The sequence below is a fragment of the Bombina bombina genome, chromosome 4, assembly GCF_027579735.1.
Source record: "Bombina bombina isolate aBomBom1 chromosome 4, aBomBom1.pri, whole genome shotgun sequence".
NCBI classification, from domain to species: Eukaryota; Metazoa; Chordata; class Amphibia; order Anura; family Bombinatoridae; genus Bombina; species Bombina bombina.
The window spans coordinates 286,040,616-286,058,343 of NC_069502.1; the positions used below are offsets into that span (position 1 = coordinate 286,040,616).

Here is a 17,728-nt window from a genome sequence, read left to right on the forward strand (position 1 = left end):
AGTTCGAATTCATTATATTAACTCTTCACTCATATTTATTATCACTTTTAGTAGCACATTTACATATTCACAGTGAACATAGGATAACAATATTATCACTTTATGGTATTATCCAAATATAATACACCTTTGATATAGCCCATTAATATCACTTACACTAATACCCCTGTACATTTAATATAGCCCATTAATATCACTTACACTAATACCCCTGTATATTAGCACATCACACTTATCTACTGGGTGTCAACGTCACCTCATTATAGTTATTTTTATCACATATATTATTATTTCAATCCGGAGCACCATTCACTAGTTAGTCATATGATCATTTGTTTATTAGTGATCACTATAGCAATATTTCCAGTATATTACACACATTACTTTTTATTATGTCAACATATAGACCTCGTTATACCAATCACTTTTTTATATTGTATTTTTTCACAAACACGGCTCTAATCAGTGTATTTCACATTGATATTATATTGCAATGGGTCCACAATGTGTACATCGGACTATCAGCGTAATACACTTTTTAACTTGAATTTCCCATCTATCATTATTAGTTTTACGCTAGTGATAAATGTATAACCAGTGACATTACATTAGTTACAATTGCGCTTCCTCATTGGCTCTACAGTCATATGTAGGCGTAATTATGTCACCCCTAGCAACTACAATGGGGTTAAGCCACAGAGGCTTGGGCCGCAGTGATCACGTGACCACACGTCATTCCCTTTAGACGTAAATTACGGCAATAGCTATTTGGCACAACTGCGATCACATGACATTACGTCATGATCACGTGATCACACGTCATTTCTTTTAGACGTAAATTACGGCAATAGCTATTTGGCACAATTCGGTACAACTTCGATCACATGACATCACGTCATGATTACATTTCATGCAGCCTAGAATGTAACCAATGGGATTGCCATGTCGGAACAGGCCCCCGATATGGCCGTAATCCTATTGGCCAGACACGGAACATATGCTAGTTTTTTACGAAAACAATATGATACATAGTGAACGATCGAGACAGTCCATTATCGATCTAACCACTTATTTATATATGAACACTAGAGACTTAGAGATAAATGAAGTTATACAAATTCAAACTTAACTGAGGTACATAATTAGAATTAATTTAACAGCACATATCCACAACAATGGGGAGTGTTTGGAAAGGAAGGACATGATAGGTTAATCTGTGTAAAGGAAGGGGAGGGTTCATTTGAACATTAGGTTACTAAACCCTATATAAAGGGCATTCATGCATACTACAAACATACAAGCCTGAGGAAACGGGGTGTTCCCCGAGAAACGCGTCGCAATATTGTATGGTCTATGGGGAGATAGGTTGTCATCACCCAGCTGTAATTTGTTATACCATTTGGTATTTTTATTTTGTACAATAAAATACTGATTTTATACTTTTACATAAGTCTGGTGTTGGTGTTACTACCCTCATAGCAGTAACCTAAGGGCACTGTAGCTCTTCCTCCTCCTTCCTCTGCAGTTTTGGACCAGTGTTTGATACCCAGGAGACAAACACCCTCCATCCATCTGGCAGACACACAGCCAGCTGGTTTGCTGCAAAAAACCAGCCCGCCCCTACTGGCACAAGAGAGTGCCGCTTCGCTTGTGAGTACCCTTATTCTACTCTTACTGGATTTCTGGTTATATTGATCTACACATGTGGCGCCTCTGTTTTTGTTTTTGTTTCACGTCTTAGAATACATCATCCAGTGGGGTGAAGACAGAGAGCAGCCTGTTCAAACACTGATGGACATTTAAAGAGTTTCGCTGGACTTTCCAGATTGGGTTCTATATACCACTGTATTGTATATATTTTTTAAATATTTTTTGTTTTTAGTTTTTTTATGTACTGTGTTAGCAAACTGGTGTATAACACTGTTTTTTGTTCTAATGCTAGTTGTAACATCATTTTATTTTTTGCACTAGCAACTTATATATACCGGAAATAAGCGCCTCCTATAGGGGCCCAGTGATAGCCTTATCACGGTGACTCTTGCATAGAGCATATTATTATTTTACTGTTGCCAGCATATAACTATGTAGTTGACGTCTGAGAAACGGTTAAGCACATAGTCAAAATAAGCTTAAGAGCAGCAATGCACTTCTGGGATCTAGTTGCACACAGCTGGTGAGCCAATGACAAGAGGCATATGTGTGTAGCCACCAATCTGGTTTTTGACCATGGAACCCAAGAAAAGAAAGTAACTAGGTAAATTTGAAGACAGAAGTAAATTGAAAAGTCTCTTAAAATGACATGCCCTATCTGAATTATGGAAGAGTAAACAGACATTAACCCTTTAAGAACAGGGCATTTCAGACTAAAACTTCCCCAAAAGACCAAAACATTTTTAGTATTTTTGCCATCACTACATTTAAACAGAAATAGAGCCTTGTTTTTTTTTAATTTACCTATCAAAACTATACATATATTTTTAGTAGAGCACCAAATGTATTGATCTGGGCCCATTTTGGTATATTTCATGCCACCATTTCACCGCCAAATGCCATCAAATTAAAAAAAATAGTTAACTTTTTCACAAACTTTAGGTTTCTCACTGAAATTATTTACAAACAGCTTGTGCAATCATGGCACAAATAATTGCAAAAGCTTCTCTAGAATCTCCTTTGTTCAGAAATAGCAGACATATATGGATTTCCCATTGCTTTTTAGTAATTAGGCCGCTAATTGCAGCTATGCACCACACTTATTGTTCCCAGCAGTGACGGGGTTAATCAGGTAGCTTGTAAATTTAATTTTATCTTTAGTGTAGAGATTACCCCCCCCCACCTGACACTTCCCACCCCCTGATCCCTACCGGATCCCTCTCAAACAGCTTTCTTCCTTTCCCCACCCCCCAGTGGTCACCACCATCTTAAGTACAGGCAGACACACTTTTTTTTAATTTATTTTTTATTGTTATTATTTTCCTTAGTATAGGATTACCCCCTTACCTTCCCACCTCCCTGATCCCTTCACCTGCTAACTAATTCCCACCATCTTAGGTACTGGCAGCTGTCTGCTTTCTATAATTTTGTATGTTGTTTTTTATTTTAATAAATTAAAAACATTTTTTTTCTGTAGTGTAGCTGCCCAACTCTCTCCCCCCTCCCTCATTTACCCACCTCACCCTCCAAGAACCTTTCCCTACCCTCGATGCCCCCTATTCACTCTTAGGATCCCCCTCTCCCTCATCCCCATCCCTGCCGCACTTAGCTTTTTTTTCTGCAGTGCATCGGTTCCACTGCTCCCGCCTCCCTCTCCAGCTATGGGCCGCCCACCCGCCACCATCCTAACCCTTCCACACCACCAACAATCAGCACCACCACTGCATGATGCAGAGAAGGCCACATAGTGGCTTTCTCTGCATCGGTACCTCTGCCCATCTATTTCTTCACTGCCCCACTCGTGGGGCATGCAGAAATAGTGCAATCTAGCTATTGTGTCACAGTGGCAGAGAGAGGCCCACGACAGCAGCGTCGTATAGGGTACGGTTTAACGACCAGCATCATACAGGGTATGGTGCTGGTCGTTAAGGGGTTAATTGGCTGGGCACAACTTCAACAAACTGGTTACTACTCACCATGCTATTGTTTTTTTTCTCTTGTACTTGCAGCTTTCCTGAGAGCTGTTATTTTAAGAATAAGCATTTTCATGTTGGGTGCTTCCATCTTGGATAATCTCACCGGAGAGGAGAGCTTTAGATCATTTGGCCCTCTGTGCTGAACATCCACAGACCAGTGATCTAGCTGCTTTTTCATAATACAGGGTGGGAGGTCTACATTTTTGCAGTTTGTACACGCACTTTAAATGTTACTTTAAAAAGGTTTCTGACAATTTCTGTCTGCGGCCTCAGAGCAGGCGGAAAGGTTATGGAAAGTCAGACAAGAAACCCCGAGGGGAACCTGGATTGATTAAAGATTTTAACTTTATTACACGGAAGTTGTCTCTTACGATTATTTACCTTACCTGGAGAGGTATTTTTGTCTAATACCCATTGGAGGTTACAGTGCACATGGTGCAGAGACGCTGATTTGCTTTAATCAAGGAACGCTGAGATCCACCTGTTTGCACCATATCCAAGGCCACCCAGCGTGTTAATCGAACAACGCTGAGATCTACCTGACTGCATCTTGTCCGAGGCCATCCAGTGTGCTAACCACTGAGAGTGTTAGTCTGCCTGATAGCACCGGTCACAGAACGGTGCAGAGCTGTTCGGTAAGCCTTTTTGATTTCTTTGCCGTCTGAACCTGTATCAACAGTATCACGCTATGTGGCGCCCTCTTTCTCACTCTTAATTTTCAGGAAAGGTTATGGAGCAGCGGTCTTTAGACCGCTGCTTCATAACTTTTCTTTCCGGCGAACCTGAAGGGTCGCCAGAAACACGGGGCGTCAAACTCCAAATGGAGCTTGGTAAATATTCCCCTATGTATCAACCAAACAGATCACAAGGTGGTTTGGAGGTAGATGAGGGACAACATTAGAGATGTGACTCAAGTCCCCTTATTAAAACAAGCACTGACTATCTCAGATTCAGATCGGAATGTAAGAAAATCTGTTATAACTTTTATAGTGAATTCCAGGTTTGTGCCATGAGCAGAAACACAGTGATAGCTTTTGCTAGAAGTTTGTTTGCCAGTAGATGTGTTTTGAAAAATGCTTCTAAACCAACATGAGATACAATTGTACATTTCACATTTGACTGTAATGTCCATTTAACAGGTTTTTCATTAGTCTTCTAGCAGTTTTAAATGACAAACTTTCTATGCGGCTTATGAATTTCGAGTAATCCAATATATATGTATATTTGTCCTCATATTTATACAGATATGGAAGCTATTCCTTCACAAGCCTCTCATGTGGCTCCAGGGGAAACCTTCACATATGAATGGGATGTACCAAACAATGTGGGCTCCACCATGTATGACCTAAACTGTTTGACCTGGCTTTACTTCTCCTCTGTTGATCCTGTAAAAGACACTAATTCTGGTCTTGTGGGACCTCTATTAATTTGTAAATATTTAGAGAATGACAAACAGGTAAGTACCTTACTAATGAAAATAGATAGAGGGAATGCCATTATATCAAAGTGTATCTTGTGATGCCGTCTAATCTTAAATATATCATATAACTAAAATATTAACTTCTGTCAGTTTATGAAATCATAAATGTGTTCTTTTGTTTTAGCATTGTGGGGGCAACTTTGATGCTTCAAATGGCGGTAATTATGTTTTCATATTTTCAGCGGGGAATAGCTCACAATTTCTTCATGATGCCGACAATATTTGATGAGAATCAGAGCTGGTATTTGGATGACAATATTGCTTTGTTTACCAAGAGTCCACAGAATGTAAAAAAAGAAGATCCAGATTTTGAAGAATCCAACATGATGCACTGTAAGAAAAACTTACTTTGATTTACACCCAATTTGTCGACTGAATATATTGTATTTTTTTGGCATCCATTGTGGGCAATGTAGTATGGGACATGAATTAAATGAGTAAGGGAATTATAGGCTATAGTTGTATCCTCAGTTCTTTCGATAGACAAATAAAAATTATGGAATATTTTTTTCAGATACAGGCCATTTTATATGGTGGGGTCAAATAATTAACATACTATAAATCAAATTTGTATTTCAGCTTGCACAATTAAAGAACAATAATAATTATTTGGTGAAATGATACACTATACACTGAGGGAAACCTCATTAAAGCACATGAGATTTGGAAGATTTTAAGATTGAATAGCTTGTCATAGGTATTTTGTAAATAAAATAAAAACAGCAGTCAAGTTACAGTTAACTTTTTCTTTCGTAAGGCGGTGAAAGTTCACAAGTTCATTATTTTTGGGATTCTTTTGGGATTCAACTCCTGGCTACTAGAAGGAGGCAAAGAATCCCATTCCCAAAAACTCCAATATTATTCTAACCATCCTACCTCAATTATAAGCCAGTCTTATCTTTGTCTCGGAGGAGGAAGCTGAAGAGTTGCTTTAGATTTTATGCCCATTTTCCCCTCAGAGCTGCTACAGAAAGTCAGAGAAGAAATTTGAGTATAGGGTAGCAACATGATTAGGTAGGTATATCTGCTGGGGGTAAGCACAGTAGAGTGAATGGAGTTCATGCAAGTTCATTCTCACATTTTGCACTCACATAGCCCACTGGCTATTAGTAGCCAGGGGACAAATTGTATAGACAGATTACACCAATAGATTTAGTTAGATTATGCGTTTCTCATATATAATGTTTTAAGAGAGAGAGTTCTGCTGGAGGACCTCTTAGTGCTTTTGACATGTGTATTTTTCTGTATAAAGGAGAAATGTTACACCTCCTTGATGATGCACGTGAATTGTGATTCATTGACACTGAGACCTTTCAATTTTCTAAATGTGGAACATCCGGTGACACCGGTGTTTCACCGTTTACTTAAAATTCACAAGTCACTAGTGAACGTACAGGGTAGACCCATTGTTAGTGGGATTGGTTCACTGTTTGAACATCTCTCACAATGGGTTGATGAACTGTTACAACCTTTAGTTCTAGAACTCCCAAGTCACATCAGAGATACCCAACATTTGTTAAAAAATATTGACCAATGCTAACTGGGAGACATCATCCCGCTTGCTCATAATAGATGTTGAGGCTTTATATTCATCTATTCCACGAGAAAAAGGGATTGAAGCAGTAAAGTATTTTTTGGAAAGGTATTCTGATTATTCTATTGAGTTTTCTACTTTAATCTTGTCCACAATAGATTTTTTTACTTTTACATAATCACTTTGAATTTTAGGGGAGTTTCTATTTGCAGAAATGTTGGACAGCTATGGGTGCAAAATTTGCGCTATCCTATGCCAACCTCTATATGGGTTGGTGGGAGCTGTCCCACCTTTTTTCAGTAGAAAACCCCTTCATCAATAATATTTGAATCTTTAAGTGATTCATTGATGATTTGATCTTGATATGGCATGGACCAGAACAGGAAATTTTTGAATTTGTTGCCTTGATCAACGACAATGAATTGGGACTAAGATATACTTTTGAATTAAATAAAGAAACTATCAATTATGATCAATTCAGAAGTTTACCGGAAACCAATAACAGGCAATACCCTACTACATGCGAAAGGCCAAATCATTAGTTTGAAAAGGAATTGTATGGTCCCCACTGTTTTTGAAACAGAAGCTGAACTCCTGGCAAATAGATTAAGTGAGAGAGGTTACAGGGATAACACCATTAAAAGAGCCAGAAAAGAGTTAGAAGCTATAAACAGAGCTACCCTCCGTAATAGAAAACCCAAGAAGGCCAATGCTTTTGGGGGTGTTACATTTGTAACCGATTATTCCACATAGTACAAAAAAATTTGCAATATTGTTAAACACCATTTTGTTCTTTCAGCAGCAGATCACAGATTAACAGTTCTAACTAGACAAGGATGTAGGTTTTCATACAGAAGGAAAAGAACTTTGGGTAACATCCTTTCTCCCACTCAGATTAAGAAAACAGGTGCAGCAAGTCAGGGCTCCTGGTTGTCCTCTAGGGGCACCTATCGGTGCGGCACGAGTGATTGCAAAGCATGTGAACATGTGAAACTAGGGAATAGTTTTCACTCTTGTGTTACAGGTGAATCCTTTGATATCAAATCCTGCCGTAGATCAACCTTTGTGATTTATGTCATCACATGTACAAGCTGTAATCTACGACTAGAATAGGTAGGATCTCATCACCCCTTGTACAGCACTTTGCTAGGACACATAACAGTGGAAAAAATAACTGAAATCAATCGCTTCTCAGGAGATGGACTTGTAACCTTGAGATTGTCCATGTTTTTCCACAATTTTGATTCTCAAATCCTCAGACAATTCTTTGGTGCTCTTTCTCTTCTCCATGTTCAGTGTGGCACAACGATGCAGTTATATTGATTGTAAGACCCTTCTGGAACAAAATGGGATTACAAAACTGAATAAATATTAGGTAAATTCTATAGGTTAGTATAGGGCACTATTCGTATCAATGTCTATCAATTTGTATAGTGATTAGTGTAAGTATATGTGTATTCAAAAAACAATAATCTACATGTAAGTGAACACATGGATGCTCTTTGCTGTTAGCCCTATCCAATTCACACTAGACACTTTTGGGCATATCAACGATCAAAAGTCATGCATCAGTGTTACTGAACACTTAGCAGAATTAAAATCATTCAGTTTTGGTTTATGTCCCCCAAAGGAATCAAAACTAAATCCGACATATACAGTGCTTTACAAATAGATTTACCATATATATACACACCTCTATTCCCAATAATTAATTAGGTCATAGTTCAAATTGAGTCCACACTGAAAGAGAGTTCACAATTTAAAATTCCAATACATCTCTTGTTTGGTAAGTAGTTTATATTTATCCCCTCCACGGAAAGGGGCAAAATATATTTTCTATCGCCATCCAAGTGATTTCAGTTATTTTTTTCCAAGGGGTGTGCTACCAAATATTAAATTGAGGGTGACAATAATTTTGTCCAGTTAATTTTTGGAGTTTTACATGGAATGTGTCAGATTTGGCTTTTTCTTCTCTTTTTTTTTTGTGTCATACCAATACAAACAAAATAAATAAAAATGAGAATGCCTAAACATTTGTAATTGCAACAATTTTCTGGGCAAAGGGGTGCATAATCTGACAGAAATGCAGGGGTGCCAATATTTTTGGCCATGACTGTAAATATATATATATATATATATATATATATATATATATATATATATATATATATATATATATATATATATATATACATACATACTCCAAATGCTCCCAAATGTATTGTTATTATTATTATTATTATTATTATTATTAATAATAATAATAATAATAATATTATGTTTCATATTTGTTTTCAGTCTCTTAATAATTTTTATTTACGTGGTCCCTTTCTACTTTAATGTTAGTGTTTTTCTAAATAAAACTGTGCATCCTTAAAATACTACGTCTTATTTTTTATTTTTTTTCTCCCACCTTTATGGCCAATTCTTAAACTGTCCAATGTAGCAATGTTATTTGAAGACCATACTCTTCATGCCCTTCAATATAAACTTATTGTTATGACATGAGCAGCTGGAGTCCACAGCCCTAGATAATAAAATAGGAGAGCATTTCATCTACCACAGCGCAGTAATAGAACCTGGCCAATCACATTTCAGTTTATCTCCCACTATCAAGACAATGGAGCAAAATGTCCAGCGTGTGTCCCTAATTAACTTTAGGTTTTAGTTTATTCAATGATTTTTTTTCTTATTAAATATTTTATGAAGGGGATCTTTATTATGATGTTGACTATGTTTTAAAACAAATGAAGATTATGACTGAATAAATGCCTAGTTATTGTAGTAAAACAATGAAAAACAACAACTTATTAAGGTTATTGAAATAGCAGAATATTTTGCCCCACAACTTAAAACATCACTAGCTGCCACTAAAGCCCATTCGAGGGATAAGACACCCTATAGTGTCAGGAGACCCCATCTGATGGTTTTGTGCTAATCCATTTTCCAATTTTCAGTATCTCTTTCCCCGCATGTCAGTTCTTCAAAACTTCTTCTGAAACGTTACCAAATGGCTGTGAGATTTTATAGGTCAGGCTTTTGTCCATGTATTTTCCTCTTCTATACCTTATCACTCGGTATCTCTCAGAAACAAAAAATATTTAAAGGGACATTCCACCCACATTTTTTCTTTTAAGATTTAGAAAGAGAATGCAATTTTAAACATCTTTCTAATTGACTTATATTATCTAATTTGTTTTATTCTCTTGATATTATTTGATAAAAAGCATATCTAGATATGCTCACTAGCTGCTGATTGGTTGCTGCACATAGAAGCCTTGTGTGATTGGCTCACCATGTGCATTGCTTTTTCTTCAACTAAGGATATCTAAAAAATGAAGCAAAATAAATAATGGAAGTAAATCGTAATGTTGTTTAAATTTCTATTCTCTATCTGAGTCATGAAAGAAAGATTTTGGGTTTAGCGGCCCTTTAAGCTCAAGACAACATAAGGTCTAGAATTGTATTCACTGTCAATACATTATGCACTAATATGTTTGCTGTACTTGAAAAAGTTTATAATACCACTAAATCTGTAAGGGTCATCCAATAGTTTGTTTTGGGTTGGGTCACTAAAACATTGTTTTCTTTTTCTACTTTGCTTGCAGCCATTAATGGATACATGTACGGGAATCAGCCTGGACTAGAAATGTGCACAGGAGATAGCGTATTATGGCATATGATAGGTTTGGGGAGTGAGGTTGACATGCATGGAATCCATTTCTCTGGGAATACCATCATAAATCATGATGCACGGAGAGATATAGCAAGTCTGTTCCCACATATCTCATACTCTGTTCGCATGACACCTGACAATGAAGGTAAATTAAATAATATAATTGGAAGAAAATTGTACATGTAAAATATTGTTATTTTATGCTGTTACACATTTAGGAATAGAAAAATGACAAAGCCTATACACATATATATATATATAAAAATTCCATTAAGGGGGCTTATCAGTCAGTAGCATAAAGCCTTTTTTGATGTTGATATCACCACCCTAATATTGACTTACATGTCCCTTTAAAGGGACAGTTTACCCTATTTTTTCTCCCCTTTAATTAATTCCCAATGATGCTAAACTTTCATCAATTGTGAAAGTTTATTTTGGACTAGACTGTCCCTTTAATAAAGTGCTATAGTGTATAATTACTATAAATAATGTTCTATGTATTTATAAATAGATATTCCTATATATATCTGTATATATCTATACCTATATATAATCATCTATATATATATTTATATATATATATTGTATAAATATATATATTGCACCAAAAAAATCATATATATATATATATATATATATATATATATATATATATATATATATATATATATATATATATATATATATATATATATATGAATAAATAGAACATATTCTTCTATGTGAAGAACAATGGAATTTGAAATATTCATATTTTCAGTCTGGTTGGTACATGTGAGAATATGTGGTCGTGTATGCGCGCGAGTAGGGTGTTTTTTCCCACTTTGTTTTCTTTATTGACTTCTATGGGAGAATATGGTAACGTGTACGCGATATTCTAATTTCGTCTTTTTGGGTCGGGTTAGCGCACGAGCGAAAACCTTTTACTTTAAACTCATAATACGAGCACAACCCAAAGAGTGCAAAAAGCTAAAGCGCAGTTACATACATTCACATTCACAAATAATTATAGATTTATTTATTTTTTATTAGACTCACTGTGTAGGTGTGCAGATGATCCCAACTCTTCCTTCAATTACCTAGATAACCTGCAGTGCTCAGACCCACAGATTTATTCTGCTAGAGGAAGCTGGAAGGTGGTGGAGTCTCCCTCAGTTTTCTACTCATTTGCAGCAGCTCAAGGCACAGCCCATTGCAATCGCAACATTTTTATACAGAACACATTAACAAATAACAAAAAAAGAAAAAACATGAACACTTTTTATTTTTTGCATTATTACTGGGACAAGATTTATAAGCATAGGAGACCTCATGATAATGCTTGGCTATAAGGAGCAAATATCCAGAGTGGGGGACTTTTAAGTAATTACAAAAAGATCATGTAACTACTCAGTTAAAGAGATGTTAAATCCTATGAGATTGCTACTCTAGCTCATCTGTAACTGTCCCTAATTGCACTCAGCAAACGTGATAAGAAAACAGGATTCTAATTTAGAGAAACCTTGGTTATAAAAAGATGGATCCCATTACTTTCTCCTGTTAAGTATAGTCAGTCCATGGGTCATCCATTACTTATGGGATTATAACTCCTCCCTAACAGGAAGTGCAAGAGGATCACCCAAGCAGAGCTGCTATATAGCTCCTCCCCTCTACGTCATACCCAGTCATTCTCTTGCACCTAACTAATAGATAGGATGTGTGAGAGGAGTGTGGTTATTAAATTTAGTTTTTATTTCTTCAATCAAAAGTTTGTTGTTTTAAACGGCACCGGAGTGTGTTGTTTCTTCTCAGGCAGTATTAGAAGAAGAATCTACCTGAGTTTGTGTATGATCTTAGCGGACGTAACTAAGATCCATTTGCTGTTCTCGGCCATTCTGAGGAGTGAGGTAACTTCAGAACAGGGGACAGCGGGCAGGGTTCACCTGCAAAGAGGTATGTTGCAGTATATTATTTTCTAAGGAATGGAATTGACTGAGAAAATACTGCTAATACCGATATAATGTAAGTACAGCCTTAAATGCAGTAGTAGCAACTGGTATCAGGCTGTTATGTATGTATGTTGGCACTGAGGTATTTCTGGGGAATGGCACTTCACTAAGAAAATACTGTATACATATAACTTATAGCCTTTCTGCAGTGAGAGCGACTAGCAACAGGCTTTTAATATCATTTCATATATTTATATTTAAAACGTTTACTGGAAGGTTAATCGTTTTTTCTCTGAGGTACTTGGTGAAAATTTTATGGGCATTATTTTCCACTTGGCTGTCGTTTATTTTGAATAAAGATCAGTTTACTGAGCTTCCCCACTGTTGTATTATGAGTGGGAGGGGCCTATTTTGGCGCTTTTACTACGCATCAAAAATTCAGTCACAGTCTTCCTTATTCTCCCTGCATGATCCAGGAAGTCTCTACAGAGCTCAGGGGTCTCCAAAACTAGTTTGAAGGAGGTAATCACTCACAGCAGACCTGTGAGACTGTGCTTTGACTGTGATAAAAACGTTATATATTTTATTGTTATCCGTTTTTTGGTATTTAGGGGTTAATAATCCATTTGCTAATGGGTGCAATCCTTTGCTAAATTTATGCATTTCATGTGAAAAACTGATTGCTATAACTAATCCGGTTCATTGTTATTTCAACTGTGACAGTTTTTGTGTGCTTTTTTAAAGGCACAGTAACGTTTTTTATATTGCTTGTGAATTCATTGAAAAGTATTTTCCAAGCTTGCTAGTCTAATTGCTAGTTTGTTAAACATGTCTGACACAGAGGAATCTCTTTGTGCAATATGTTCTAAGGCCAATGTGGAGCCCAATAGAAATTTATGTACTAATTGCATTGATGCTACTTTAAATAAAAGCCAATCTGTACATGTTAAGAAAAATTCACCAGACAACGAGGGGGAAGTTATGCCGACTAACTTGCCTCACGTGTCAGTACCTGCATCTCCCGCTCAGGAGGTGCGTGATATTGTAACGCCAAGTACATCAGGGCGGCCATTACAAATCACTTTGCAAGACATGGCTAATGTTATGACTGAAGTTTTATTTAAATTGCCAGAACTTAGGGGTAAACGAGACCACTCTGGGGTGAGAACAGAGTGCGCTGATAATACTAGGGCCATGTCTGATACTGCGTCACAATTTGCAGAACATGAAGACGGAGAGCTTCATTCTGTGGGTGACGGATCTGATCCAAATAAACTGGATTCAGACATTTCAAATTTTAAATTTAAGCTTGAGAACCTCCGTGTGTTACTAGGGGAGGTATTAGCGGCTCTGAATGATTGTAACACAGTTGCAATCCCAGAGAAAATATGTAGGTTGGATAAATATTTTGCGGTACCAACGTGTACTGACGTTTTTCCTATACCTAAAAGACTTACTGAAATTGTTAACAAGGAGTGGGATAGACCCGGTGTGCCTTTCTCACCCCCTCCTATATTCAGAAAAATTTTTCCAATAGATGCCACCACACGGGACTTATGGCAGACGGTCCCTAAGGTGGAGGGAACAGTTTCTACTTTAGCTAAGCGTACCACTATCCCGGTGGAGGATAGCTGTGCCTTTTCAGATCCAATGGATAAAAAGTTAGAGGGTTATCTTAAGAAAATGTTTGTTCAACAAGGTTTTATATTGCAACCCCTTGCATGCATTGCGCCGGTCACGGCGGCGGCGGCATTCTGGTTTGAGTCTCTGGAAGAGACCCTTGAAACAGCTCCATTGGATGAGATTACAAACAAGCTTAAAGCCCTTAAGCTAGCTAATTCATTTATTTCTGATGCCGTAGTACATCTAACTAAGCTTACGGCTAAGAATTCCGGATTCGCCATTCAGGCGCGCAGAGCGCTGTGGCTAAAATCCTGGTCAGCCGATGTGACTTCTAAATCTAAATTGCTTAACATACATTTCAAAGGGCAGACATTATTCGGGCCCGGTTTGAAAGAAATTATCGCTGACATTACTGGAGGTAAGGGCCATGCCCTGCCTCAAGACAGAGCCAAACCAAGGGCTAGACAGTCTAATTTTCGTGCCTTTCGTAACTTCAAGGCAGGAACAGCATCAACTTCCTCCGCTCCAAAACAGGAAGGAACTGTTGCTCGCTACAGACAGGGCTGGAAACCTAACCAGGCCTGGAACAAGGGCAAGCAGGCCAGAAAACCTGCTGCTGCCCCTAAGACAGCATGAAGTGAGGGCCCCCAATCCGGAAACGTATCTAGTAGGGGGCAGACTTTCTCTCTTTGCCCAGGCTTGGGCAAGAGATGTCCAGGATCCCTGGGCGTTAGAGATCATATCTCAGGGATATCTTCTGGACTTCAAAGCTTCTCCTCCAAAAGGGAGATTTCATCTTTCAAGGTTGTCAACAAACCAGATAAAGAAAGAGGCGTTTCTACGCTGTGTACAAGATCTTTTACTAATGGGAGTGATCCACCCGGTTCCGCGGTCGGAACACGGACAAGGGTTTTACTCAAATCTGTTTGTGGTTCCCAAGAAAGAAGGAACCTTCAGACCAATCTTGGATTTAAAGATCCTAAACAAATTCCTAAGAGTTCCATCGTTCAAAATGGAAACTATTCGGACAATCTTACCCATGATTCAAAAGGGTCAGTACATGACCACAGTGGATTTAAAGGATGCCTACCTTCACATACCGATTCACAAAGATCATTACCGGTACCTAAGGTTTGCCTTCCTAGACAGGCATTACCAATTTGTAGCTCTTCCCTTTGGGTTAGCTACTGCTCCAAGAATCTTTACAAAGGTTCTGGGTTCTCTTCTGGCGGTACTAAGACCGCGAGGAATATCGGTAGCTCCGTACCTAGACGACATTCTGATACAAGCGTCAAGTTTCCAAACTGCCAAGTCTCATACAGAGTTAGTACTGGCATTTCTAAGGTCACATGGGTGGAAAGTGAACGAAGAAAAGAGTTCTCTATTGCCACTCACAAGAGTTCCCTTCTTAGGGACTCTTATAGATTCTGTAGAAATGAAGATTTATCTGACAGAGGTCAGGTTAACAAAACTTCTAAATGCTTGCCGGGTCCTTCATTCCATTCCACGCCCGTCAGTGGCTCAATGCATGGAGGTAATCGGCTTAATGGTAGCGGCAATGGACATAGTATCCTTTGCACGCCTGCATCTCAGACCACTGCAATTGTGCATGCTAAGTCAGTGGAATGGGGACTACTCAGATTTGTCCCCTATGCTGAATCTGGATCAAGAGACCAGAAATTCTCTTCTATGGTGGCTCTCTCGGCCACATCTATCCAAGGGGATGCCTTTCAGCAGGCCAGATTGGACAATTGTAACAACAGACGCCAGCCTGATAGGTTGGGGCGCTGTCTGGAATTCCCTGAAGACTCAGGGATCTTGGACTCAGGAGGAGAGTCTCCTTCCCATAAATATTCTGGAATTAAGAGCAGTTTTCAATGCCCTTCTGGCTTGGCCTCAGTTAGCAACTCTGAGGTTCATCAGGTTTCAGTCGGACAACATCACGACTGTGGCTTACATCAACCATCAGGGAGGGACAAGGAGTTCCCTAGCGATGATGGAAGTCTCAAAGATAATTCACTGGGCAGAGTCTCACTCTTGCCACCTATCAGCGATCCACATCCCAGGCGTGGAGAACTGGGAAGCGGATTATCTAAGTCGCCAGACTTTTCATCCGGGGGAGTGGGAACTTCATCCGGAGGTCTTTGCCCAAATACTTAGGCGTTGGGGCAAACCAGATCTGGATCTCATGGCGTCTCGCCAGAACGCCAAACTTCCTTATTACGGATCCAGGTCCAGAGACCCAGGAGGGGTTCTGATAGATGCTCTGACAGCACCTTGGGTCTTCAACATGGCTTATGTGTTTCCACCCTTCCCGATGCTTCCTCGATTGATTGCCAGGATCAAACAGGAGAGAGCATCAGTGATTCTAATAGCGCCTGCGTGGCCACGCAGGACCTGGTATGCAGACCTAGTGGACATGTCATCCTGTCCACCATGGTCTCTACCTCTGAGACAGGACCTTCTGGTGCAGGGTCCTTTCAAACATCCAAATCTAATTTCTCTGAGGCTGACTGCATGGAGATTGAACGCTTGATTCTATGATTCTAGGAAGCCTGTTACCAGGAAAATTTACCATAAAATATGGCGCAAATACTTGCATTGGTACGAATCCAAGAGTTACTCATGGAGTAAGGTTAGGATTCCTAGGATATTGTCTTTTCTACAAGAAGGTTTAGAAAAGGGTTTATCCGCTAGTTCGTTAAAGGGACAGATCTCAGCTCTGTCCATCCTTTTACACAAACGTCTGTCAGAAGTTCCAGACGTTCAGGCTTTTTGTCAGGCTTTGGCCAGGATTAAGCCTGTGTTTAAAACGGTTGCTCCGCCATGGAGTTTAAACTTAGTTCTTAACGTTTTACAGGGTGTTCCGTTTGAACCCCTTCATTCCATTGATATCAAACTGTTATCTTGGAAAGTTCTGTTTTTAATGGCTATTTCCTCGGCTCGAAGAGTCTCTGAGTTATCTGCCTTACATTGTGATTCTCCTTATCTGATTTTCCATTCAGACAAGGTAGTTCTGCGTACTAAACCTGGGTTCTTACCCAAGATAGTTACCAACAGGAATATCAATCAAGAGATTGTTGTTCCATCATTGTGCCCTAACCCTTCTTGAAAGAAGGAACGACTTCTGCACAATCTGGACGTTGTCCGTGCCCTGCAATTTTATTTACAGGCAACCAAAGATTTTCGACAGACTTCTTCCCTGTTTGTCGTGTATTCTGGACAGAGGAGAGGTCAAAAGGCTTCGGCCACCTCTCTCTCTTTTTGGCTTCGTAGCATAATACGTTTAGCTTATGAGACTGCTGGACAGCAGCCTCCTGAAAGAATTACAGCTCATTCTACCAGAGCTGTGGCTTCCACTTGGGCCTTTAAGAATGAGGCCTCTGTTGAACAGATTTGCAAGGCTGCGACTTGGTCTTCACTTCACACTTTTTCCAATTTTACAAATTTGACACTTTTGCTTCTTCGGAGGCTATTTTTGGGAGAAAGGTTCTTCAGGCAGTGGTTCCTTCCGTGTAAAGAGCCTGCCTGTCCCTCCCGTCATCCGTGTACTTTTAGCTTTGGTATTGGTATCCCATAAGTAATGGATGACCCGTGGACTGACTACACTTAACAGGAGAAAACATAATTTATGTTTACCTGATAAATTCCTTTCTCCTGTAGTGTAGTCAGTCCACGGCCCGCCCTGTTTTTTATGGCAGGTCTAAATTTTAAATTATACTCCAGTCACCACTGCACCCTATAGTTTCTCCTTTCTCGTTTGGTTTTCGGTCGAATGACTGGGTATGACGTAGAGGGGAGGAGCTATATAGCAGCTCTGCTTGGGTGATCCTCTTGCACTTCCTGTTAGGGAGGAGTTAT

General features: G+C 38.9%; 1 protein-coding gene across 1 annotated transcript in view; it reads left to right on the forward strand.

Annotated features, from left to right (window-relative positions):
* The window catches only part of LOC128657326 (ceruloplasmin-like), a 352,838-nt gene that overhangs the window by 240,835 nt on the left and 94,275 nt on the right, over positions 1-17,728 (forward strand). Inside the window, 3 exon segments of the mRNA XM_053711627.1 lie at positions 4,871-5,082; positions 5,289-5,439; positions 10,249-10,461. Coding sequence (XP_053567602.1) covers positions 4,871-5,082; positions 5,289-5,439; positions 10,249-10,461 — 576 coding nt within the window.